General features: G+C 40.8%; 1 protein-coding gene across 1 annotated transcript; it reads right to left on the reverse strand.

Moving 5' to 3' along the window:
* Positions 1–357: 357 nt before the first annotated feature.
* Positions 358–26653, reverse strand: LOC139444296 (circularly permutated Ras protein 1-like). Its single transcript, XM_071225230.1, has 16 exons — positions 26545–26653; positions 22210–22308; positions 19742–19927; positions 18840–19022; positions 18215–18428; positions 16717–17008; positions 15911–16119; positions 11163–11241; positions 10527–10730; positions 10106–10295; positions 8399–8644; positions 7826–7942; positions 6133–6228; positions 4751–4842; positions 3048–3171; positions 358–1755 (listed from the first exon to the last, which is right to left on the reverse strand). The coding sequence occupies exons 2-16, from the start codon at positions 22306–22308 to the stop codon at positions 1594–1596; spliced, it is 2493 nt and encodes an 830-aa protein (XP_071081331.1). The 5' UTR covers positions 26545–26653; the 3' UTR covers positions 358–1593.
* Between the last annotated feature and the right edge of the window lie 235 nt (positions 26654–26888).

Raw genomic sequence — 26888 nt, forward strand, 5'->3', positions numbered from 1 at the left:
AGGATCGTTTTCCATATGATACGCTGATATGCAGGTTAAGAAGATAATACAAAAGCTTCTCCTGATGACCGCGTACTGCCATGTTGAATTTAACCGCGGTTTGGCATATAGGAAGGGACGAATAGCTAGGCTACCTGAAGAACCAGTAACGCGCATTGCGCCCTGTGGCCCTGCATCGGAATGGACCCATCTTGGAGTACGTTTCTGTATTTGATTTTGGCTAGGGAAAATTCCTATATACAGAAACGTACCTGGGATACATTTCTGTAGTGCCTGTGCCGACAACGACCCCTTCAGCCTCAATAACATTCTTCGAGAACAAAGATACGAGTCGTATGAGAAATGATGACACAAGTCTCAACAAAAACAATTTTATTTGTGTTTCATTTTCCTATGTTACATATAAAACAGGAAAGGGGGTTTACCAATGACCAAAACATTAGGTCAATAAAATGTATCAAAAGAAAACCTTACAAATAATGCAAACATAGCACATGGCACATGTGTACAAGATACTGTGATATAAACATGAGTCAACTGATTTCAATGAATAAAAAGCAACAAAAAACATTTCCATCATACTTCAAGAATCACCATCAAATAGTGATGATACAGGTGTTCATGCAAAGGTGAGCATAGGGCATAAAAACATTATTCCTTAAATACATATAAAACAGAATAAATATAAAGGGAACAAGTAACCTATTTTTTATATTTCTATTTATTTGTTGTTTAACGCCACACTCAGCAATATTCCAGCAATATTCCAGCTATATGACAGCGGTCTGTAAATAATCGAGTTTGGACAAGCCAATCCAGTGATTGATATCATGAGCATCAATCCATGAAATTGGGCTACATGTATCAACCAAGTCAGCGAGCCTGACCACCCGATCGTGTTAGTCGCTGGCAAGCATTGTCACCACAGCAAGCAAGGGTTGCTGAAGACCTATCTACCCCGGATCTTCACGGGTCACAAGTAAACTGGGAATAGTCTGTAAAATACACATCTTACAAAAACAATATCATATCATTGGACATAGTCTCACTAATTCCATCAACAGTAGCAGGAAGTGGGTGAGTATGGCTTTTACGTTGCTTTAACCAATATTCCAGCAATATGAGAGCGGGGAACACCAGAAATGGAATTACACACGGTACCCATGGTGGAATTGAACCCGGGCCTTAGGCCTGACGAGTGAACGCTTCAACAACTAGTCTACCCCACCTCCCCATCAACGTTAGCAACTTGTATAACAACATATTGCCTAATAGGGCCATCAACTATAAGTAAACATACCTGGTAAAGACATGAAGACGTACATAGCTGTTTATATTTGTGATACACATATTACATGGCATGTCGTGTTGCTTACAATGTGTAAATATTGTCGAATCAGCATGGACAGATGCATCTATAACACATACATAGCATCACATAACAACATCGGAATAGGTCTAGAATCATATTCTGGCAACACGGCAGAGATATAGCTCGAGTGTTCAACAGAACGAAAGATTCCATAGCGTCGGTTTCCTCCAGGGCCACACCTGGTCTCAATATGCAGGCATGCAGGCTGACCATGATGAAGTTTAACATTTGTAATTCAAATACGCGTCATAATTATTTTTGTCACTGACTTGTCGCTGCTGGACTACAGCAGCTTTCTTCTTGGCTCCGTGGAACCGTTCCATATTGGCCTGGTGTGACCTGTGAGCAATTCTGTGGGATGAATCACTTGCTGTACCTTGTTCCTGAAAGAATAGGAGGACTTCCTTACATGCGACTGGAGTGAGTGAGTTATTTACGCCCCTTTTGGCAATATTCCAGCAAGATTATGGTGAGGGACATCAGAAATGGGCCTCACTCATTGAGGGGAATCGAACTCAGGCTCTCGACAAGCTGAGCGATTGCTTTAACCACTGGTCCACATTTGTCTGGAGCAGTATATCATGACTACAACATTAGTGAACACATGGTCAAGTATGAGGTGTTTATTTGGGATGAAGAGTAAATGAAACAGTTCAGACTTGACCTGAAACAAACTACTAGGGAAATATTACAAAAACTATGGTGGTGAGAAAATGAACGGTTGCACTGCGTTTTGTCTAAAATGGTCAAAAGTGAAGTTTGGAAAGGCATTCGGAGACATCCTTCAATATATACAATATTAATATACAATATAAAAGATATAAGATATATCTTGACAATATAGATAAGATAATTTTGGACAAAAGATGAAATTTGAAAATTCTAATTGGCAAAAGGCAGAAATGGTCAATGTTTGTGCTTTTCATAAAGTTTTCGTGATTTCTAATTAGATCTTGTAAAAACCCAAAACTGTATTCGGAAGCATATGGTCTTAAATTGTTTCTATGGCAACAGAATACCAGTGGGACAGAAGTTCACCATCATTCAGTGATACAAACATGACTGCTAAACCAGCCCAAACCATACTACACTCCGATAAGATAACACATTTATAATGATATATTTTAATTGAGATTTTTGAATATCAAAGATCTGAAATATTATCATGTGAAGTTGATGTTCTTTTCACTCAAGGTACGATCTGTTTTTCTTTGCTTTGTTACAATTTATATTCATAATTTAAATAATTAGTATCTGTTAAATATATGCAAACAATAGCATTAGAATAAATTGACTGCACTTAAGAAATGTTATCTCCAAACAGAGCAAATGTGATTCCAGCCTTTTTGTATATGGCATATAAAAACTACAAAGCAGTAATGTTTGGATTAATAGCAGCCTCAAATCAATGAAAATTTTTTTTTGAGTTTCTATGTAATGACGCTTTCACAAATGAGGAAAGACCAACATATGATGTAATATATTTTAAATGAAGAATTTTGTCAACTTAATCTTCAATAATAGTCCATTTGCATTCTTGTGACCTTGACCTTTACAAGTTGACCTTGACCTTTACAACTCTAAGCTCGAGAGGCCACATGTGCCAAGAGTGATGAAAATGTTTCAATGAAATGCTGTCCCCCTAATAAGTTATTCATTATTCTTTATTACTTACCCAGTGAGTCACGTTGTAGGAAATGTCTGATTCAAGTTCTTCGCATTCATTAAAAAATGCAAATTGTTCTTCACGTTGTTCCACTGTCTTTGCACCTCTCTTCATCATATTCTTGGTTGCCAATCTGAATAAAAGTAAAACTACAATTAAATAGTGAGTTGGATTTACCGCTACTTTGAAGACTATTTCAGTAATATCACAGCATGACAGCTTGATGTTGGAGGACTATCCGAAGTGATGCAGGTCTATGGTGACACCCACATATACAAGTATGAAGCTGACAAACCAAGGACCCGTGAAGATCCGGGGTAGAATAGGTCTTCAGCAACCCATGCTTGCTGTAAAAGGCGACTATGCTTGTCATAAGAGACGACTATCGGGTGGTCAGACTCGCTGACTTGGTTGATACATGTCATTGATCCAAATTGCGTGGATCGATGTTCATGATGTCAATCACTGGATTGTCTGTTCCAGACTCGATTACTTACAGACCACCGTCATATGGCTGGAATATTGAGGTGTGCAGCGTTAAACAACAAACAAACAAACCAAGAATCATAATTGGGGTGAACCGATTGGAACCCTTCAACACAGGTTTATAGCACGCCTAAGGGATGCAGCCCTGCACAGACAATTCCGGTACCTTGGATAACTGGGTCACCCATCAAACTACACTGATATTACATTGAGGTAAGGTGATGGAGTTTAACATCGCGTTCGTGATTATTGCACTTATATTGCAACATGCATCTACGTGTGTGTGGCTGCTTGTACTCGTCTGGATTAATGCCGATTTTAAACTGCTAGTCCGCTGAGATACCATGCCACAGTTTAACTTGAATACCCCACTCAGACACAGTATACTGACTCTGAGCCAGTCCTTGTTTTAGCCCCTTTATGTCGAGTGCCAGACAGGGTAACAACAAGTACCATCTTTTAGCGTCTTTTGGGGTGCTTTGGCTGCAGAGCAAACCCAATACCTTCCGCTCTCCAGGCAGATGCTCTACGACTAGATTGCAGTAAGGATGAATAATGTATACTGATGGTAAATTTAAAGCAGCATAAAAATCTTGTAGGTCTGTTGTGATTTTGTCATTACCCCAGTCTTAGATGATTCTTAGAGTCAAGTACTTCAGTAGCCAATATCAAGGGCCCTGAACCCTCTTTACTTTCTACCACTGTATTTGCAAAGATATCCAGGTGATTAGGTTAGGTAAATGAATTTGAATTTACCATTTTAAATCATTTGGCTCACAGAATACTGAGATTTACAATGATGGAACAAATTCTTTTTCTGCAATATATTAGATCACACAGTCCAACACCATGTTCGGGACCCTTGATGATCCGGGTTAGAATTGGTCTTCAGCAACCCATGCTTGTTGCAAGAGGCAACTGACTGGATTGGGTCGTCAGGCTCGCTGACTTGGTTGATGCATGTCATCATATCCCACTTGCGTGGATTGATGCTCATGATATCAATCACTGGATAGTCTGCTCCGGATTCAATTATTTACAGACCACCATCATATAGCTGGAAAACTTCTGAGTCCAGCGTTAGACAATACTTCCCCCCCCCCCTCCACACACACACACACACACACCCCAAAAACAAAACATGTTTGGTTGGAACCCATTGGAACACAATGCCTAACTACCACACGATAGTTAAGTAAATAGTTTTCTATTTTGAAGCTACTTACAGTTGTGCCCTAGCCTGACGAGGGGCTTTGTTCTTTGCCATCTCAGCCGTCTTCTGCATCGTGGCCAATCCCACGACTGCCACATTGATGTTCTGATAACAAAGATAAAGGATGTGACCATCTTTAGAATTACAGTAAACTACAGCTATGACGAACTCAAAGGGACCACTAACATTAGTTCGTTATAACCTTAGGTCGTTATAAGCATATGTACTGCATATTTACAGAAAATGACAATAACATAAGTTTGTTATATCTGTTAGTTCGTTATAAGCATGTTCGTTATAAACGTTAACTGTAGAAAGAACATATGTTACTTACATGGGTGATAACTTGTCATGCAAGTAACAAATCTCACAATCTCTCCTAACTACATCTACCATTTCCAGAATATCTATCCTTGATTTTCTGAACAAGCCTCCCATTGGAAGCCTAGCACTAGATTTATTATTCTCAAGCTGATCTCCTTTAGCCATGTTAACATCAGGCACAGATAAGGTTTTTTTAAATGTTTTCCAAATCTGATAAAAAGTTCATTTAATTTTTCAATTGAAAGTTCAAAAAATTTCTTGTATTAATTAAATAATTATCTGAAGATTACAATGACCATTTCTAGTTATAATAATTTAGTTCATAAATTTTCACTATTAACTTTAATGGATGAGTGAGTGAGTGAGTATGGGTTTATGCCGCTTTTAGCAATATTCCAGCAATATCTCGGTGGGGGAAACCAGAAATGTGCTTTTCACATTGTACCCATGTCGGGAATCGAACCCGGGTCTTCGGCGTGACAAGCGAACGCTTAAACCACTAGGCTACCCGACCTCCCCAGATGGATGAGTGAGCGAGTATTGTTTTATGCCACATATTAGGCTAAAATAAAATAGTCTTGGTTCTCAGGCATGCATACATCCTCATTAAGTCTGCGGCATGTTTCGTTTTTATTTCCACATTTTTTTTTTAAACCCTTATATTTGAAAACAATGCGATCCAAAATAGCGCGCAGTTACTTCCCTTGACATGCACACTGGTTTACTGAGCATCTTGTGTTATGGTAATGGCGGCAATAGGAGTTTGTATGCTTGTTTATGTAGGGAGGCCCTTTCCCAGGTTGATGGTACACTGTACATTTGGTCATATACTAGTTTGAACAAGCAAAAAAAAACACTTCCCACCCACACTATAATTTCAATAGTCATTGCCTGAGCACCAATTCTTTTATTTTATTAAGCCTTATTCCAAGAATATGGTAACATGCATGACTGGAACCTTCAAACACTTAGCTACCAGACGCCCTCTTGCTCAATGGGAGCAGTATATGTCATTGCACACTGTTTGTTAATAAATTGCAGAAGTTCTTCAAGCAGATGTCATTGTGTTACCTCCTCCATGACCTTCCTGTCCTTGGTGAACTTGTGACTCTTGCACATGACACGGAGACACTTCATGCCGTTCTTGCGGGTGTAGGTGATCTGAACCTAGAACAGAGAAATGTGTCATTCATCAAATCTGGATACATCTTCACAGAAAGGCGAGCGAGTGAGTATGGTTTTACGCCGCTTTTAGCAATAATCCAGCAATATCACGGCGGGGGACACCAGAAATGGGCTTCACACATTGTATCCATATCGGGAATCGAACACGGGTCTTCTGCGTGACGAGTGAACACTTTACCTACTAGGCTACCCGACCGCCCCCTTCACAGAAAGAAATATATAGTTTTTGACTGTCTTCATCAATAGCAGTGCATTACTTTGAGAATGAAAGTCAAGAGGTCCTTGTCTAGGCAGATAACCCCAGGATGCCAGTATCTAAAAAACCTCAGTACCGCAATAGCATTTTGAAAGGGACATTGAGAATAAAATGCTTGAATTTAGTGATTCTTTCTACTTTTTATTATTGTAATCCTTGCCGTAAAAGACGACTATGCTTGTCGTAAGAGGCGACAAACGGGATCGGATGGTCAGGCTCGCTGACTTGGTTCATGCATGTCATCGATCCCAATTGCCTGGATCGATGCTCATGATATCAATCATTGGATTGTCTGGTCCAGACTCTATTATTTAAAGACCGCCATCATATAGCTGGAATATTGCTGAGTGCAGCATTAAACAACAAACACACAAAACAAACAAACAAATATTATTGTAGTCAAGTTCAATATGGTTAATGAGACATTCTAGAACTTCAATTCTTTTCTTAATATGAGAATGATATATCTTCCTCATCATCGTCACACTACATGGACTATCTCTTATCCCAGTTCTGATCCAGACTGGAGTCCCGACGACCATAACAATATGCTATTTGAGTATTTGGGCTTTGGTTAATCATCTCCCACAATCACCATGGCAACCTTCATAGTGATCAATCCTGGTCCTGACAAAGCAGTGGTGGATATCATGAGCAAATATGAACCGGCTTATATGACAAACTGAGAGTTGTCCAAAGTATATACAAACATGCACACATCACATTTTTTGTCCAAAAAGCATGGGAAACTTTGGTTTTCACTTTTCTTTCTGAGGCAAGAGAGTTAACTGACCATTAAATTCCAGTTTCCACTCTTGCCGAACTAGCCTGGAATTATGGAGTTATCGTTTGGCTGAACTAACGAATCAACATCAGGTTCGTAAAATGCCATGCAGATTTTGGTCGACTGCAGGATTTGCAAAGCGTGTGTAGCATCAATTTGGTGTCAACAGATAGTTTCCAAATCTTTTCATGTTTTTAATCACGATGCTCAAGTGATTTGATGCACCCGAAGTAAGACCTGTTTTATCACAGGATATAGACTTGGATTATCGATCAGATAGTCTTAGCTGGTCGCCGCCATTTTGTTCAAAGTGAATGCAAGTGATATGAGAGGATGAGTCTTAGTGGTCAACAGGAGGGACATAGAAGGGACATTACATTAATAGCCACTGGTGGCGCTCTGATCGAGCCCTGAAAAGTTTGGTAAGGGTGGAAACTGGACTTTTACAGTCAGTTATCTCCCTTCCCTCGGGACGATGGGGTTTTCAGCTCTGGCATCACCCTCTGAAAGATTTGGGATGCATGAATCAAGGACAGTACCTGGAAAGGGATTTCATCAATTTCTGGGATGGTGTCCGGATCTTTGAGTTTGAAGTTAAATGTGAGGTCCGTGTCCTTCAGGGCGTTGCCCACCTCCTTCACCAACCTGCTGCAGTCCTGGAAAAGATAAGACTTACTGTGCCACAAAGTTTTTGTTTGTTTGTTTGTTGTTTAACGCCACACTCAGCAATATGCCAGCTATATGTTGGCGGTCTGTAAATAATGGAATCTGGACCAGACAATCTAGTGATTTACATCATGAGCATCGATCCACGCAATTGGGATACGATGACATGCATCAACCATGTCAGCGAGCCTGACAATCCGATCCTGTTAGTCGCCTCTTACGGCAAGCATATTCGCCTCTTACGGCAAGCATGGGTTGAGGAAGACCATACAGTAATGAAACACAGAAAGGTGTAACATGAATTTGTGTAAAAATGTCAATTAAGTTTCTATTTAAATTCAGGCAGATGATTTCAAGCAGAGGAACATACATACATACATAAGAACAAGAATGTGCTGAGACAATTAAACACTCTCCAAAACATAAAAGACTCAAAGTATGATTACCTTTGGATAACCTTCTTCAACAAACACAAGGGATGGATGCAGCAGGAAGGTAACATGAACTGATGAAGCCACGATCTTGTTCTGCCAGATGAGACGAAGCTCCCGAACAATCTCCATGGGGTTGAGGACGTTGACGGTGCCGCCTGAAGCCAGTGCACATGCACTGACGTGCTGCATCCCGACAGGCTCTCCCTCCACTGCCATGATGTTGATGACGATGTTCTTCGAACGAGCATAGTTGCCGATCTGGAATTACATAGAAAATGTATATTTTTGAAACAATAACAGGTAATTAGATTTCCTTATCATGCTCACGCCAAATCCTTCGAACATGACACATTTAGTCTGCATTGTTAAACATAAATATTCTTTAAACTGAATGTGCATCAAAAACTGAAAGGGTTTAATTAATCATGAAGAATACTCAATGGATGATAAAAAGATAAATAAAGAATTACACCTCAACTGCACTTATTGGGGTAAATATGATACACCTGCTTGAAACAGGATGAGCGAGTGAGTGAGTATGGTTTTATGCCACTTTTAGCAATATTCCAGCAATATCACGGTGGGGGACCCCAGAAATGGGCTTTACAAATTGTACCCTCGTGGGGATTCGAACCCGGGTCTTCAGGATGACGAGCGAACACTTTACCCACTAGGCTACCCCTTCGCCCCTTAGGTATAGATGCGACAGGAAACGACAGGGGGTGCAGAATATCCACGACAATGTAATAGCATAGAAGCACATTTTCAAATTTGTATTTCCCCGATTATATTCATATTGAAGATACAGAAATCGGATATGATTGTCTGTAATCTGATTTGCATACCGAGAACACTGATTAACTGATTAGAAAGTTCATCAGATCTTCATGTAGAAGGTATAATAATGGAGTAACAGGTCTGAAAAAGATTGAAAATCTGACCTTATTACTGTAAATCTTGAAATTAACGCGAGCATGAATTAAATGCGAAAAATGCAAGTGGTCTTTGCTCGCATTAATGAAACTTCGCATTTATGTCTCGAAATGACCATCAACAATAAGACGGCCTCACTGCACACTTTGGATAGCGGAAATACCAACATGAATATATACACAAACATGGTTGATTGAGCAGCAGTTGTAACAAGTACATAACAATGTCTTTCAAAGAATAGGTATTACACAAAGGGCATCCAGTCATCACTGCTGGGGTCAAGAGTCCCATCCACTCGTGTCAAGCTTGTTGACAATTCCGCATACCAAATGGTGAACTGTTGTTGGTTCAATTATTTTATTGCCTTTGAACGTCCTTAATGCCATGGGCGGTCGGGTAGCCTAGTGGTTAAAGCGTTGGCTCGTCACTTCGAAAGACCCGAAGCCGTGATATTGCTGGAATATTGCTAAAAGTAGCGTAAAACCAAACTCACTCACTAACTCACTCCTTAATGCCAGTCAACCGAGTAAACATATAAACTGTGTGTTGTTTTAAGGAAAACACTGTTTATTGTTTTTACGGAAGTGATCTACTCAGTGTTAATAAGCGATGCTATTTGCTTTTTGATTTGATAAGGTAAGGATCAGTATCATTCCATTGGGGATGGGGTGGGGGGAGTCGCATTGGTATTGAGCCGCATTTTTGGTAGGGGTCAGCAGTCATGTTAATTTGGAGACGCATCATTTCCAGATTTACAGTATTTATTGCAGCAGAATCACAGCTTACCTTTGTGTAGAATTCAGAGTCATGGGCACCGCCAGTCATGGAGCCAATGCCGGAGTTTGGAGCCCCATCAGTACACAGCACAATCTCTGATGAAGGCACTTCACTCACAAATCCAGCACATATTGCCAGTGCAGGGCCAAGTGCTGTACAGCCTCGCGTGTGCAAGTCTGCCACCTTCTCCATCAAACCACTGGAAAATTGTTTCAGTTTTGTATTATACAAGCAATACTATTTCATATCACAGACAATTTTAAGAAATCTTGACTATTCATTTTGAATTATTACAGAAAATATATGACATAAATTGTTTTCATACATTGAAAAAATTAAACATTTTAACAGTTCCAATTAATAAATTAAAATTAATAGCTTTAATTAATATATAACACGCTCTGGAACTGTTCCCAAGTCCTTAACTTACTCATGAGAAAGTCGCAGAGGTTTAATCTCATTTTTATCTGCTAGTTTTTTCCCGTTCTTGATGAGTGCATCAAAGTCCTTCATGTTAACTCCAGTAACTGTTTTAGGTTGTCCCGTCCCATCACCTACGATCTCGACTTCTGAGTCAAAGAGGACCAGCATCACTTGTTTTTCTGGCTGTTCCAGTTTCAGCAGCTCCACCTGTCTGTAACACGACAAGAGATTGCCATCATACAACCATGCGTGCTGGTAAAGATAACTAATATTCACATGACCTTAAACCTGTATAATCATATTAATACAGTTCATTTAGGAGATGTTGTGATTTGATACCCGTGACTAACCAATCAGAATCAAGTAATTACCACATTCATGGTACATGTATTTAGTGATGAAAAACTGTATTTATCTGAGATAAATACCTAACCTGAAGTAAATAACCTTATGAGACCTGGTAAAGTTTACATTTAACTTGTGGCTGTGCCATTTATGAAGATATCAACTTTTAAATATCAATCACTAAGAAGTAATCTGACAAAATGCAAAGATCCTGTATTTATTATTTATTCTGTGATAAATACCATATTTATTTGAAACACAAAATTGCTATTTCATTCCAGTGAAATCTACTGTGTACCTCATCACAGCCTCCTTGATACACTCCAGCCTCGACTTAGCCTCCAACGTCTCTCCACTCCGAGCCTGCTTCCATGCCGCTATAACAGACACAAAATATCATGGACAATTGAAAATCTTCCTTTACAACTGTTCAGTTCTCAAATCCAAGAGCTACATTCATTTTGCATCTTCTGCTAATGTCACACACTGCATCTGGAAGTTCTGTCACTCTAAGTCTGATGTCACACACTGCATCTGAAAGTTCTGTCACACTAAGCCTAATGTCACACACTGCATCTGGAATCTCTGTCGCACTAAGCCTTTTGTAATGCAATGCATCTGGAAGTTTTGTCACACTAAGCCTAATGTCACACACTGCATCTGGAAGTTCTGTTACACTAAGCCTGATGTCACACACTGCATCAATAAGTTCTGTCACACTAAGCCTAATGTCACAAACTGCATCTGAAAGTTCTGTCACATGAAGCCTAATGTCATTCACTGCATCTATATGTTCTGTTACACTAAGCCTAATTTCACACCAACATCTGGAAGTTCTGTCACACTAAGCCTGATGTCACACACTGCATCTATAAGTTCTGTCACACTAAGCCTAATTTCACACACTGCATCTGTTAGTTTCCATACAAAAACCTGATGCCACACACTGCATCTGGAAGTTCTGTCACAGTAAGCCTAATGTCACATACTGCATCTGTAAGTTCCCACACTAAGCCTAATGTCACACACTGCATCTGGAAGTTCTGTCACACTAAGCCTTTTGTAATGCAATGCATCTGGAAGTTTTATCACACTAAGCCTAATGTCACACACTGCATCTGTAAGTTCCCACACTAAGCCTAATATCATACACTGCATCTGGAAGTTCTGTCACACTAAGCCTAATGTCACATACTGCATCTGTAAGTTCCCACACTTAGCCTAATGTCACACACTGCATCTGGAAGTTCTGTCACACTAAGCCTTTTGTAATGCAATGCATCTGGAAGTTTTATCACACTAAGCCTAATGTCACACACTGCATCTGGAAGTTCTGTTACACTAAGCCTTTTGTAATGCAATGCATCTATAAGTTCTGTCACACTAAGCCTGATGTCATACACTGCATCTGAAAGTTCTGTTACACTAAGCCTGATGTCACACACTGCATCTGAAAGTTCTGTTACAGTAAGCCTAATGTCACACACTGCATCTGAAAGTTCTGTTACACTAAGCCTGATGTCACACACTGCATCTGGCAGTTCCGTCACACTAAGCCTAATGTCACAAACTGCATCTGGAAGTTCTGTCACACTAAGCCTAATGTCACAAACTGCATCTGGCAGTTCTGTCACACTAAGCCTAATGTCACAAACTGCATCTGTAAGTTCTGTCACACTACGCCTAATATCACACACTGCATTTGGAAGTTCTGTCACAGTAAGCCTAATGTCACACACTGCATCTGTAAGTTCCCACACTAAGCCTTATGTCACACACTGCATCTGGGAGTTCTGTCACACTAAGCCTTATGTCACACACTGCATCTGTAAGTTCCCACACTAAGCCTAATGTCATACACAGCATCTGGAAGTTCTGTCAAACTAAGCCTAATGTTACATACTGCATCTGAAAGTTCTGTCACACTAAGCCTTATGTAAGATACTGCATTTGGAAGTTCTGTTACACTAAGCCTAATGTCACACACTGCACCTGGAAGTTCTGTCACACTAAGCCTTATGTAACATACTGCATTTGGAAGTTCTGTTACACTAAGCCTAATGTCATACACTGCATCTGGAAGTTCTGTCAAACTAAGCCTAATGTTACATACTGCATCTGAAAGTTCTGTCACACTAAGCCTTATGTAACATACTGCATTTGGAAGTTCTGTTACACTAAGCCTAATGTCACACACTGCATCTGGAAGTTCTGTCACACTTAGCCTAATGTCAGACACTGCATCTGGAAGTTCTGTTACACTAAGCCTTATGTCATACACTGCATCTGGAAGTTCTGTTACACTAAGCCTAATGTCATACACTGCATCTGAAAGTTCTGTTACACTAAGCCTAATGTCACACACTGCATCTGGAAGTTCTGTAACACTTAGCCTAATGTCATACACTGCATCTGGAAGTTCTGTTACACTAAGCCTAATGTCATACACTGCATCTGGAAGTTCTGTAACACTTAGCCTAATGTCACACACTGCATCTGGAAGTTCTGTTACACTAAGCCTTATGTCATACACTGCATCTGGAAGTTCCCACACTTAGCCTAATGTCATACACTGCATCTGGAAGTTCCCACACTAAGCCTAATGTAACACACTGCATCTGGAAGTTCTGTCACACTACGCCTAATGTCATACACTGCATTTGGAAGTTCTGTCACAGTAAGCCTAATGTCATACACTGCATCTGGGAGTTCTGTCACACTAAGCCTAATGTCACACACTGCATCTGGGAGTTCTGTCACACTTAGCCTAATGTTACACACTGCATCTGTAAGTTCTGTCTCACTAAGCCTTATGTCACACACTGCATCTGGGAGTTCTGTCACACTAAGCCTTATGTCACACACTGCATCTGGAAGTTCTGTCTCACTAAGCCTAATGTCACACACTGCATCTGGAAGTTCTGTCTCACTAAGCCTAATGTCATACACTGCATCTGTAAGTTCCCACACTAAGCCTAATGTCATACACTGCATCTGGGAGTTCTGTCACACTTAGCCTAATGTCACACACTGCATCTGGAAGTTCTGTCACACTAAGCCTAATGTCACACACTGCATCTGTAAGTTCCCACACTTAGCCTAATGTCATACACTGCATCTGTAAGTTCCCACACTAAGCCTAATGTCATACACTGCATCTGGAAGTTCTGTTACACTAAGCCTAATGTCACACACTGCATCTGGAAGTTCTGTCACACTTAGCCTAATGTCATACACTGCATCTGGAAGTTCTGTTACACTAAGCCTAATGTCATACACTGCATCTGGAAGTTCTGTAACACTTAGCCTAATGTCACACACTGCATCTGGAAGTTCTGTTACACTAAGCCTTATGTCATACACTGCATCTGGAAGTTCCCACACTTAGCCTAATGTCATACACTGCATCTGGAAGTTCCCACACTAAGCCTAATGTAACACACTGCATCTGGAAGTTCTGTCACACTACGCCTAATGTCATACACTGCATTTGGAAGTTCTGTCACAGTAAGCCTAATGTCATACACTGCATCTGGGAGTTCTGTCACACTAAGCCTAATGTCATACACTGCATCTGGGAGTTCTGTCACACTTAGCCTAATGTTACACACTGCATCTGTAAGTTCTGTCTCACTAAGCCTTATGTCACACACTGCATCTGGGAGTTCTGTCACACTAAGCCTTATGTCACACACTGCATCTGGAAGTTCTGTCTCACTAAGCCTAATGTCACACACTGCATCTGGAAGTTCTGTCTCACTAAGCCTAATGTCATACACTGCATCTGTAAGTTCCCACACTAAGCCTAATGTCATACACTGCATCTGGGAGTTCTGTCACACTTAGCCTAATGTCACACACTGCATCTGGAAGTTCTGTCACACTAAGCCTAATGTCACACACTGCATCTGTAAGTTCCCACACTTAGCCTAATGTCATACACTGCATCTGTAAGTTCCCACACTAAGCCTAATGTCATACACTGCATCTGGAAGTTCTGTTACACTAAGCCTAATGTCACACACTGCATCTGGAAGTTCTGTCACACTTAGCCTAATGTCATACACTGCATCTGGAAGTTCTGTTACACTAAGCCTAATGTCATACACTGCATCTGGAAGTTCTGTAACACTTAGCCTAATGTCACACACTGCATCTGGAAGTTCTGTTACACTAAGCCTTATGTCATACACTGCATCTGGAAGTTCCCACACTTAGCCTAATGTCATACACTGCATCTGGAAGTTCCCACACTAAGCCTAATGTAACACACTGCATCTGGAAGTTCTGTCACACTACGCCTAATGTCATACACTGCATTTGGAAGTTCTGTCACAGTAAGCCTAATGTCATACACTGCATCTGGGAGTTCTGTCACACTAAGCCTAATGTCATACACTGCATCTGGGAGTTCTGTCACACTAAGCCTAATGTTACACACTGCATCTGGAAGTTCTGTCTCACTAAGCCTTATGTCACACACTGCATCTGGGAGTTCTGTCACACTAAGCCTTATGTCACACACTGCATCTGGAAGTTCTGTCTCACTAAGCCTAATGTCACACACTGCATCTGGAAGTTCTGTCTCACTAAGCCTAATGTCATACACTGCATCTGTAAGTTCCCACACTTAGCCTAATGTCATACACTGCATCTGGGAGTTCTGTCACACTTAGCTTAATGTCACACACTGCATCTGGAAGTTCTGTCACACTAAGCCTAATGTCACACACTGCATCTGTAAGTTCCCACACTTAGCCTAATGTCATACACTGCATCTGTAAGTTCCCACACTTAGCCTAATGTTATACACTGCATCTGGAAGTTCCCACACTAAGCCTAATGTAACACACTGCATCTGTAAGTTCTGTCACATTACGCCTAATATCACACACTGCATTTGGAAGTTCTGTCACATTAAGCCTAACGTCACATACTGCATCTGTAAGTTCCCACACTTAGCCTAATGCCACACACTGCATCTGGGAGTTCTGTCACACTTAGCCTAATGTCCCACACTGCATCTGGAAGTTCTGAGTGTCTAACCTTGTAGTTCTGGGACATCTGCCTTTGCATCCATTGAGCCGCTGATGTCCATGCAGTAGACAATTATTCCTGGCGTGACCTTCTGGACAACCTCAGGCGCCTCCTCCTCTTTCTCTGTTGCTGGACTCAACATGTAGTCAAACATCAACTCTCTGGGTATCTCCTCCGAGGTCACGTCTAGTTCTTTGTTCTCTTTCCCGCAATACTCACTGAAAGGCAGAACACAATTCAATGTCACACCTCATGTCACTCAATGCATATTACAATGCTGTGCACCGTGAAGATCCGGGGTAGAATAAGTCTTCAGCAACCTATGCTTGTCGTGAGAGGCAACTATGCTTGTCGAAAGAGGTGACTAATGGGATCAGGTGGTCAGACTCGCTGACTTGGTTGATGCATGTCATCGTATCCCAAATGCGTGGATCGATGCTTATGGTGTCAATCACTGGATTGTCTGGTCCAGACTCAATTATTTACAGACTGCCGTCATATAGCTGGAATATTGCTGAGTGTGGTGTCAAACAACAAACAAATATCAACGCTGTAGCAGTGAGGCTTACTTTTCCATCCGAAAAAAAATATTTGATGTAAATATGTCAATTAAAACATTGGCACTGACCACATAGCTGAGAAATGATCTTATTGAGAATAATTTATCAATTCTCCACCAATACATCATACATTTCTCAGTGCCTTATAAACTATAGTGTAAGTGATGTCACTTATAGTGGTGTCACTTGTTGCTTTCATAATATATTTTATGATTGGTGAAAAACCAGCCAATTAAAAAGTGGTTTGGCACTAACCAGGTCCACTGTCTTGTAGCTCCATTGTCTATGAGGCTTGATGTCTGGCACAGAACGGCATCACACTTCCTGCACCGAACTGGATCCCCGGTCACAAGTTGTGGATCATCGGCCAGTGTACCCAGGGGGATGTGCACCACATTGCCATCTATCTTCTTTGTCTTGACAGGGGTCCTAGGTCCAGGGGGAGGGGGAGGTGGAAGGGGAGACGAACTTGGAGGGCCGCATTTCTCTTGTCTTCTTCCACTAAATACTCTCTTCAGGCTGGACATGACGCCACCCTTCTTCTTGACTGAGAGGAAATAACTTCATAAGAAACCTTGATGTACTGACTGACATTAAACAACAAATGTGCCCGCCAGGAGGGGACTTTATGGGTGAAATATCACATTTTCACTTTTCATTTATCTTAAAACTACAGCATCTTTGAAGACAAAAATACAATTCACAAGCTTCAATTCATTATGTATTACAGAGACACATGACAGTAACACTCAATTGCCAACTTATGGTTGCTGAAAGGTTTTGTAATAATGTTTTTATAACATTACAAACTAACAAGAGAAAAATAAGAAGTTATGGCGATCTTCACTGAAGTAAGTTCCCATCAAACTGTCTTTATGACGTCACAGCCCAATTGTATCTTAGCACCCATAAGGTATATTTTCTCCTGGTGGGACACAATCGAGAAAAATATATTTTGACAATATTTTTGTTTCATGGGAGGAGTGTGCCCTTGCCAGGCGAATTTGGAAAAAGTGTTATTTTTTTCTAAATGGGATTATTTTAAGTTCTTATATTTTCCTAAACTCTGAGGCATTGTAACAGTAAATTTTAACATTGCATGATATTGAATGATGCTAAACCAGGCATCAATGCCTATTCCTCTATGTTGGTCCTGTTATCAGTGAAAGTCTCCTTACAAAGCACATAACAAAATGGGAAATGCTTAATTCATATTTGGGATTTTGTCCGACATTTACGGTAGACTTGGGGCTGATATGGGCCTGGAAGCAATTCTAGATAAATCCCTGCTGTGTCTTCAAGAGTTATTATTTACAGCTATTTGGAAGATTAAACTGATAGCTCCTGAAACTACTGAACAAACAAACTTAGGGATAATGAATATTTCTGGTGAATTTTTTGTAGTGAAGACTGAGCAACCACATTTAATAAAAATATCCCCCAAAGTATTCAGGATGCTAACATGTTTTGTTCGGTATACCTTAGAATCGGCAATCAAATTTCTCAAAACTGATAAAATGTTACATAAAATGGAGGCCATTGGCAAAGTATGATATAGTCCAAAGACCAATCCCACCTTCTCCCCCACTATAATAAATGACCAGTCCCTTAAAACTTATTCATCAGTCATATAACACTAATTTTCCTTTCTCTTTTGCCATGCCAGTCCTAAAAATTAGACCCAATGTTGAAAGCTTTCTTCTCACTTTCACTGGGATCATATCTTCAGTGAAATAACGGCGATCCTTTTTACCGTTTTGTTGTAGTCCACCAGATGCCTGTGCTGGTACTGATGCTGCCGACTTCTTTTTCCTTCTTTTTGCCTCCATCTTGGGAAGACCTTGGACGTTGATCATCTTCCTGTAGGAGTCTTCTATGGTGGGGTCATAGTTTTCTACAAACGTGTCTTGCACTAGACGCAAGGTGACAGACGACTTGCCCACCCCACCTGTTCCTAGGGTAGCTAGCTGCAATGTTAAAGTGGAATGACATTAAACAGGGGCGTAACTAATGGAAATTAAAATGTTAACTTCACTTCACTTTTTGAATCAGGAACACACAAAATAATTTAGACAACAGTATGAAATCTGTGCCATCACTTAGCGGAAGAACACATCACAAGAAGCCCCACTCATACTTTTATCAGCCAATCAGGACATTTATTCTGTTATCGGGTGTGGCCTAAATTTGAAAACATATACCGGTATACCAACAGAGACCATAAACCAATATATGGTCTTTGACACCTGACACCAAAACACCAAAAACAATTCCTTGATTAACCAATCTTTTGTAAGTCCTGACTAAATCCTGAACCTGTTCAGGTTTCACTGAATATGATTTCATTTCTCTTCTGTGCATGAATAGCCACTCTGTACCTTGTATTCAATGCCTTGACGTGGGATTGTCCTGAGCAACGCTTCAATGGCTTCAGTGACGTTTTCCCCTGTTTTGGCCGATGTCTCCTTGAAGGGCACGTTCTTCTTGATGGCCAGATCGTTACCCTCCGCTGTGGAAACAACTCGCTGGACATCCAGATCAGACTTGTTCCCGCAAAGAACCTGTATAATATATGAAATAAATAGAAAACATACATACGCTTCTTACATGATAGCAGTCTGGTAGGACTGGTCATCTATTGTGGGGGGTGGTGGGCCAGGGAGTCAGGGAGGGCCACCAAAACATTTGATAGTCTCCAGAGGAGGGTCATAAAAAATAATGAAAATGGACATTTTATTATAAAATATTGAGTGCTTTTGTGTTTGTCTTTTTGGAGAGGGTCATCAAAAAAATGTACAAGGACATGGGGAGGGTCATCCAAAAATATGACAAGCATTTGGGAAGGGTAATTATTTTCAGTACATTGATCTGACTCCCTGTACTAAATGACCGGTTCCTAGGTGAGAGTGTTGATTTTTATGCCACTTTTACCACTCCTCCAGCAATATCACAATGGGAGACATTAGAATCTGGCTTCACTCATTATAACCATGTGGGGAATTGAACCCTGTCAGTCTTTGGAGTGCCAAGTGAACACTTATACCACAAGCTTAAGCCACCGCCCTTCAAAGTGAAATGAACCATAGTAATTGACACAAATGTCTTTCTTTGATGACTGTGTCATGGTACTGACCATTGCAAATATGATAACTGCTGGTGCCATGAAACACCGTCTTTTGTCTGGTTCAGGTGGGATTATTTACTGTTATGATATAACAGTAATATTGTTCCCAGTGAAACGCATTTACTCATTTACTCGAAAATAAAATATTATACCCACAGCATATATTTTTTCCCCCTGTTTACTTGTTTCCAGGAAAGTAAACATGGCCGTTGCTTCCTCGAACGACTCCCTGTTCGTGATGTCGTACACGATGATGAAGCCTTGAGCTGACCGAGTGTACAGATCTCGCATTGCGGAGTACTCTTCCTGCCCGGCCGTGTCGAGGATGTCCAGCATACATTCCTGAAGCAAAGATACTAACTGTAGTTACAGGATTTGTGTCCGCCATGTTGAGCACAACATTGGCAGTCTCTGCAGGTTCCTTTTAGTTAAGATTATGTAACGATAATGGCCAAAAGTTTGTTTTTGATGTATACCCGATTGTCCCGTGTAAAATATTTCTTTTCTTGTATTGTATTTCCTATCTTGTATTGTATTTCCTATCTTGTATTGTGTTTCCTATCTTGTATTGTATTTCCTATCTTGTATTGTATTTCCTATCTTCTTTTTTTTCCTATCTTGTATTGCATTTCCTATCTTATATTGTATTTCCTATCTTGTATTGTGTTTTCTTTCTTGCATTGTACTTCCTATCTTGTATTGTATTTCCTATCTTGTATTGTATTTCTTTTCTTGCATTGTATTTCCTATCTTGTATTGTATTTCCTATCTTGTATTCTATTTCCTATCTTGTATTCTATTTCCTATCTTGTACTGTATTCCTATCTTGTATTGTATTTCCTATCTTATATTGTATTTCCTATCTTGTATTGTATTTCCTATCTTGTATTGTATTTCCTATCTTGTATTGTATTTAATATCTTCTACTGTATTCCTATCTTGTATTGTATTTCTTTTCTTGCATTGTATTTCCTATCTTGTATTGTATTTCCTATCTTGTATTGTATTTCCTATCTTGTACTGTATTCCTATCTTGTATTGTATTTCCTATCTTATATTGTATTTCCTATCTTGTATTGTATTTCCTATCTTGTACTGTATTCCTATCTTGTATTGTATTTCCTATCTTATATTGTATTTCCTATCTTGTATTGTATTTCCTATCTTATATTGTATTTCCTATCTTGTATTGTATTTCCTACCTTGTATTGTATTTCCTATCTTGTATTGTATTTAATATCTTCTACTGTATTCCTATCTTGTATTGTATTTCTTTTCTTGCATTGTATTTCCTATCTTGTATTGTATTTCCTATCTTGTATTGTATTTCCTATCTTGTATTGTATTTCCTATCTTGTACTGTATTCCTATCTTGTATTGTATTTCCTATCTTATATTGTATTTCCTATCTTGTATTGTATTTCCTATCTTGTATTGTATTTCCTATCTTGTATTGTATTTCCTCTCTTCTACTGTATTCCTATCTTGTATTGTATTTCCTATCTTGTATTTTATTTCCTATCTTGTACTGTATTCCTATCTTGTATTGTATTTCCTATCTTGTACTGTATTCCTATCTTGTATTGTATTTCCTATCTTGTATTGTATTTCCTATCTTGTAGTGTATTTCCTATCTTGTATTGTATTCCATTCTTGTATTGTATTTAATATCTTGTACTGTATTCCTATCTTGTATTGTATTTCTTTTCTTTTATTGTATTTCTTATCTTGTATTGTATTTTCTTTCTTGCAATGTCTAGGATGTCTAGCATACATTCCAGAAGCAATCAGAATTGATTTATTTTTTGTGGCAGCCATATTGAAAATCAGATTTGTTAAATCACTTAAAGATCTCATCAGCAACACAAGTTTCAGGCAATGATTCTACAGTGATGTATTTGACCACTGCAATTAAAAAGATCCAATTCTGAATAAATGCAAACAAATAAAAAACAAACATGCTGACATCAATACTGTTTTCACAAGTATATCAGGTATAATTCCAGAGTCGTCAAGGAAAAATCAAACAGCTTAAATTCAGACTTCATAAACAAAACAGTTTTCAAAAAATGTCCAAAAAGAGATTCTAGGGTATCTCCTCCAACACCCCATCAATTTTCCAGGGCCAAGGTAGCAGTTGCCATGATACCCAAAATGTCCCATGAATGCCTTATCACTGTTAGGCCACACTTATCTTTGAACTTGGTTTACAAATCCATTGGCTCCAAAAAAATGAAATGTGAAAAAAAGCAGTTGGGTTTATATTCCACCGACCAGAATGAAGTCAAATGTTAAAAAAAACAAAAATAAAAAAATCAAACATATCATTTATCATATCTAAACTTGTTAAAATTTATCGTAAAAACTCTCACCCACATTTTTCTTTTTTATATTTCATTTTTATGCCTACCAGTACATAACATTTTGAGAAAAGAAAAGTTTGAAATTTGGATGTTTCTTCTTGAAACAATCAACCAAAGTCATTAGTATACCAGTCATAGTATTATTAAAGCAAATTTATTAATATAATTTCATTTGGATTTTTAATTCAGGGACATGTTAACTGATACAAATTTTGTTATTAATTCTGTGTATTTATCTGTCATCTGTCATGGCTGTCTCACCATCTTATCCTTATCGGTCTCCTCATCTGATGATTGGTCAGAGTAGACGACTTCTTCCTCGTCATCTCCAACATATACAAAACTGCTACCAAAATCCATCTGTAATCAATGAAAACATTTTAATATTGCTATTGCCAAATACTAATTACACACAAGTATATTGTTTCAAGGGCTTGACTTGTCTAATCCTCTTACGGCCACTGAATCGCCATCCTTGCCTCAAACAATCTCATTAAAATCAGAATCTAAGTTCTCGCTTTAGCGATAGAGAGAACTTATATTTGATTTTAATGAGATTGTGCCTCAAATGGCTGGCAAAACAAAGATTTTACAAACAAATAAATTGTATCATTGATATTCCAAGAAATGTCATGCCTGTTAGGTAACAAACAATATAAGAGATTAAAAGTGTTAAGGGGTGGTGGGATAGCCTAGCGGTAAAAGTACCCGGGTTTGCAAAACAACTACCCACCTAAGCCTCCTCTGCAAACCAACTTCCCATCTTAGCCTCCTCTGCAAACCATCTACCCGCCTAAGCCTCCTCCACCAACTACCCATCTTAGCCTCATCCACCAACTACCCACCTTAGCCTCATCCACCAACTACCCATCTTAGCCTCCTCTGCAAACCAACTACCCATCTTAGCCTCCTCTGCAAACCATCTACCCGCCTAAGCCTCCTCCACCAACTACCCATCTAAGCCTCCTCTGTAAACCAACAACCCATCTTATCCTAATCTGCAAACAAACTACCCATCTTAACCTCCTCTACAAACTTCCCACCTTAACCTCCCCCACCAACTATCCATCGTAGCCTCATCCACCAACTACCCATCTTAGCCTCCTCCAACAACTACCCATCTTAGCCTCCTCTGCAAACCAACTACCCATCTTAGCCTCCCCCACCAACTACCCATCTTAGCCTCATCCACCAACTACCCATCTTAGCCTCATCCACCAACTACCAATCTTAGCTTCCCCCACCAACTACCCATCTTAGCCTCCCCACCAACTACCCATCCTAGCCTCCCCACCTAATACCCATCTTAGTCTCCTCCACCAACTACCCATCTTAGCTTCCTGCACCAACTACCCATATTTGCCTCACCCACCAACTTCCCATCTTAGCTTCCTCAACCAACTACCCATCTTAGCCTCCTCCACCAACTACCCATCTTAGCCTCCCCACCTAATACCCATCTTAGTCTCCTCCACCAACTACCCATCTTAGCTTCCTGCACCAACTACCCATATTTGCCTCACCCACCAACTTCCCATCTTAGCTTCCTCAACCAACTACCCATCTTAGCCTCCTCCACCAACTACCCATCTTAGCCTCCCCCACCAACTACCCATCTTAGCCTCATCCACCAACTACCCATCTAAGCCTCATCCACCAACTACCCATCTTAGCTTCCCCTACAAACTTCCCATCTTTGCCTCCCCACCAACTACCCATTTCTCCCTCCTGTACCAACTACCCATCTTATCCTCCTCTGCAAACCAACTACCCATCTTAGCCTCCTCCACCAACTACCCATCTAAGCTTCCCCTACAAACTTCCCATCTTAGCCTCCTGCACCAAATACCCATATTTGACTCCTCCACCAACTTTCCATCTTTGCCTCCTCCACCAACTACCCATCTTAGCCTCCTGTACCAACTACCCATCTTAGCCTCCCCACCAACTACCATCTTAGCCTCCTCCACCAACTACCAATCTTAGCCTCCCCCACCAACTACCCATCTTAGCCTCCTCCACCAACTACCCATCTTAGCCTCCTCCACCAACTACCCATCTTATCCTCCTCTGCAAACCAACTACCCATCTTAGCCTCCTCCACCAACTACCCATCTAAGCTTCCCCTACAAACTTCCCATCTTAGCCTCCTGCACCAAATACCCATATTTGACTCCTCCACCAACTTTCCATCTTTGCCTCCTCCACCAACTACCCATCTTAGCCTCCTGTACCAACTACCCATCTTAGCCTCCTGTACCAACTACCCATCTTAGCCTCCTGTACCAACTACCCATCTTAGCCTCCCCACCAACTACCATCTTAGCCTCCTCCACCAACTACCCATCTTAGCCTCCCCACCAACTACCCATCTTAGCCTCCTCCACCAACTACCCATCTTAGCCTCCTGTACCAACTACCCATCTGAGCCTCCCCACCAACTACCATCTTAGTCTCCTCCACCAACTACCCATCTTAGCCTCCCCACCAACTACCCATCTTAGCCTCCTCCACGTACTACCCATCTTAGCCTCCTGTACCAACTACCCATCTTAGCCTCCCCACCAACTACCATCTTAGCCTCCTCCACCTACTACCAATCTTAGACTCCCCCACCAACTATCCATCTTAGCCTCCCCACCAACTACCCATCTTAGCCTCCCCCACCAACTACCCATCTTTGCCTCCTCCACCAACTACCCATCTTAGCCTCCTCCACCAACTACCCATCTTAGCCTCCTGCACCAACTACCCATCTTATCCTCCTTTGCAAACCAACTACCAATCTTAGCCTCCTCCACCAACTACCCATCTTAGCCTCCTCCACCAACTACCCATCTTAGCCTCCTGCACCAACTACCCATCTTATCCTCCTCTGCAAACCAACTACCAATCTTAGCCCCCCCCCCCACCAACTACCCATCTAAGCCTCCTGCACCAACTACCCATCTTAGCCTCCTCCACCAACTATCCATTTTAGCATTCCCCACCAACTACCCATCTTTGCCTCCTCCACCAACTACCCATCTTAGCCTCCTCCACCAACTACCCATCTTTGCCTCCTCCACCAACTACCCATCTTAGCTTCCTCCACCAACTATCCATCTTAGCTTCCTCCACCAACTATCCATCTTAGCCTCCTCCACCAATTATGCATCTTAGCTTTCCAAACGAACTACCCATCTTAGCCTCCTCCACCAACTACCCATCTTAGCCTCCTGTACCAACTTCCGATCTTAGCCTCATCTACCAATTATCCATCTTTGCCTCCTCTACCAACTACCCATCTTAGCCTCCCCACCAACTATCCATCTTAGCTTCCTCCACAAACTTCCCACCTTAGCCTCCTCCACCAACTACCCATCTTAGCCTCCTGCACAAACTTCCGATCTTAGCCTCATCTACCAATTATCCATCTTTGCCTCCTCTACCAACTACCCATCTTAGCCTCCTGCACCAACTACCCATCTTAGCCTCCTGCACCAACTACCCATCTTAGCCTCCTGCACAAACTTCCGATCTTAGCCTCATCTACCAACTTCCCATCTTAGCCTCCTCCACCAACTACCCATCTTAGCCTCCTCCACCAACCACCCATCTTAGCCTCCTCCACCAACTACCCATCTTAGCCTCATCTACCAACTACCCATCTTAGCCTCCTCCACCAACTACCCATCTTTGCCTCCTCCCCCAACCACCCATCGTTCTCTCCTCCACCAACTACCCATCGTTCTCTCCTCCACCAACTACCCATCTTAGCCTCCTCCACCAACTACCCATCTTTGCCTCCTCCACCAACTACCCATCTTTGCCTCCTCCACCAACTACCCATCTTTGCCTCCTCCACCAACTACCCATTTTGGCCTACACCCTACCTCACCCTACCCATATACACCCCAATCTATTCTCACATCCTGTCATCTTTTACCAGGGTGACCAGTAAGCATAAAGATTTCACTTTACAAATCTGTACATAAGTATGGACAACGCCCATGTCGGGAATGTCTGTCCATCCATGCGTACAGTAGTTATAGCATTAGTTATGGCATGCGGTAGGCCTAGGGCAGTACGACATAATATAGTGGGTTCGTCAATACTCCCATAACAGGGCAAATCAACAATAGAACCTTGCTTATTCCTGATAATAAATTCATGAATACGTAATGTATAGTGCGATGAGTTATCAATAGTATCCAGTACTATCTACCGTTAACAGAGAATCACTGATTTCACAACAACCCGGAAGTGTTTCGCGTGTTCTGAGTTCAACCACGGGCTTACTAGTATATATAGGTCCGTGGTTCAACACAGGCCCGATCGATGCTCCAACTTACGTTCGTAAAAGGAACGCGCACTTGAGTCTCAAGACATGCGGTTGTCTTCCAACAGTATATGTTACTGACTTAAGCATAAATTCGCATTGCCCCAGTTCATGTCATACTTAGCGATCTAAACAAGTGTAACTAATGGTAACAAACAAACTCGCAGACGAGGCCGAAGTTCGGCCTCACACATGTCCATAATATTGTGTGACAGTCACTTTGAAGCGATGACAGGTGATTATTTGAACGATGCACACTTGCAGAGCCAACATACCTTGTTTCTGTGAATGTCTTCCTTCCAACTCAGGTGTATTTCTCGTTTGACAGATCGGCAAAATCCTCTTTCTGTCGAGTTCTTCGTCGCATTTATATATTGAACGTCATCTGTTATATTTAGCCTAGCAATTTGATTGGCTAGGCTGAATCAGTTGCTATAAATAGATTCAATAACACTTCCACGTGGTCAGCTTACTCGAATCCGGTTGAAATTGTGCAAGCGTGTGTAGTAGAACTACTACGAACCGAAAGCAGGTATCCTGAAACAGATGTAGTACACATTTTGAAACCGTACAAAGAATTAATTATTGTACAACAATATTAAGCCATTGAAATGTATCA

The sequence above is a fragment of the Haliotis cracherodii genome, unplaced genomic scaffold (assembly GCF_022045235.1).
Source record: "Haliotis cracherodii isolate W230 unplaced genomic scaffold, xgHalCrac1.p SCAF_5, whole genome shotgun sequence".
In the NCBI taxonomy this organism is placed as follows: Eukaryota; Metazoa; Mollusca; class Gastropoda; order Lepetellida; family Haliotidae; genus Haliotis; species Haliotis cracherodii.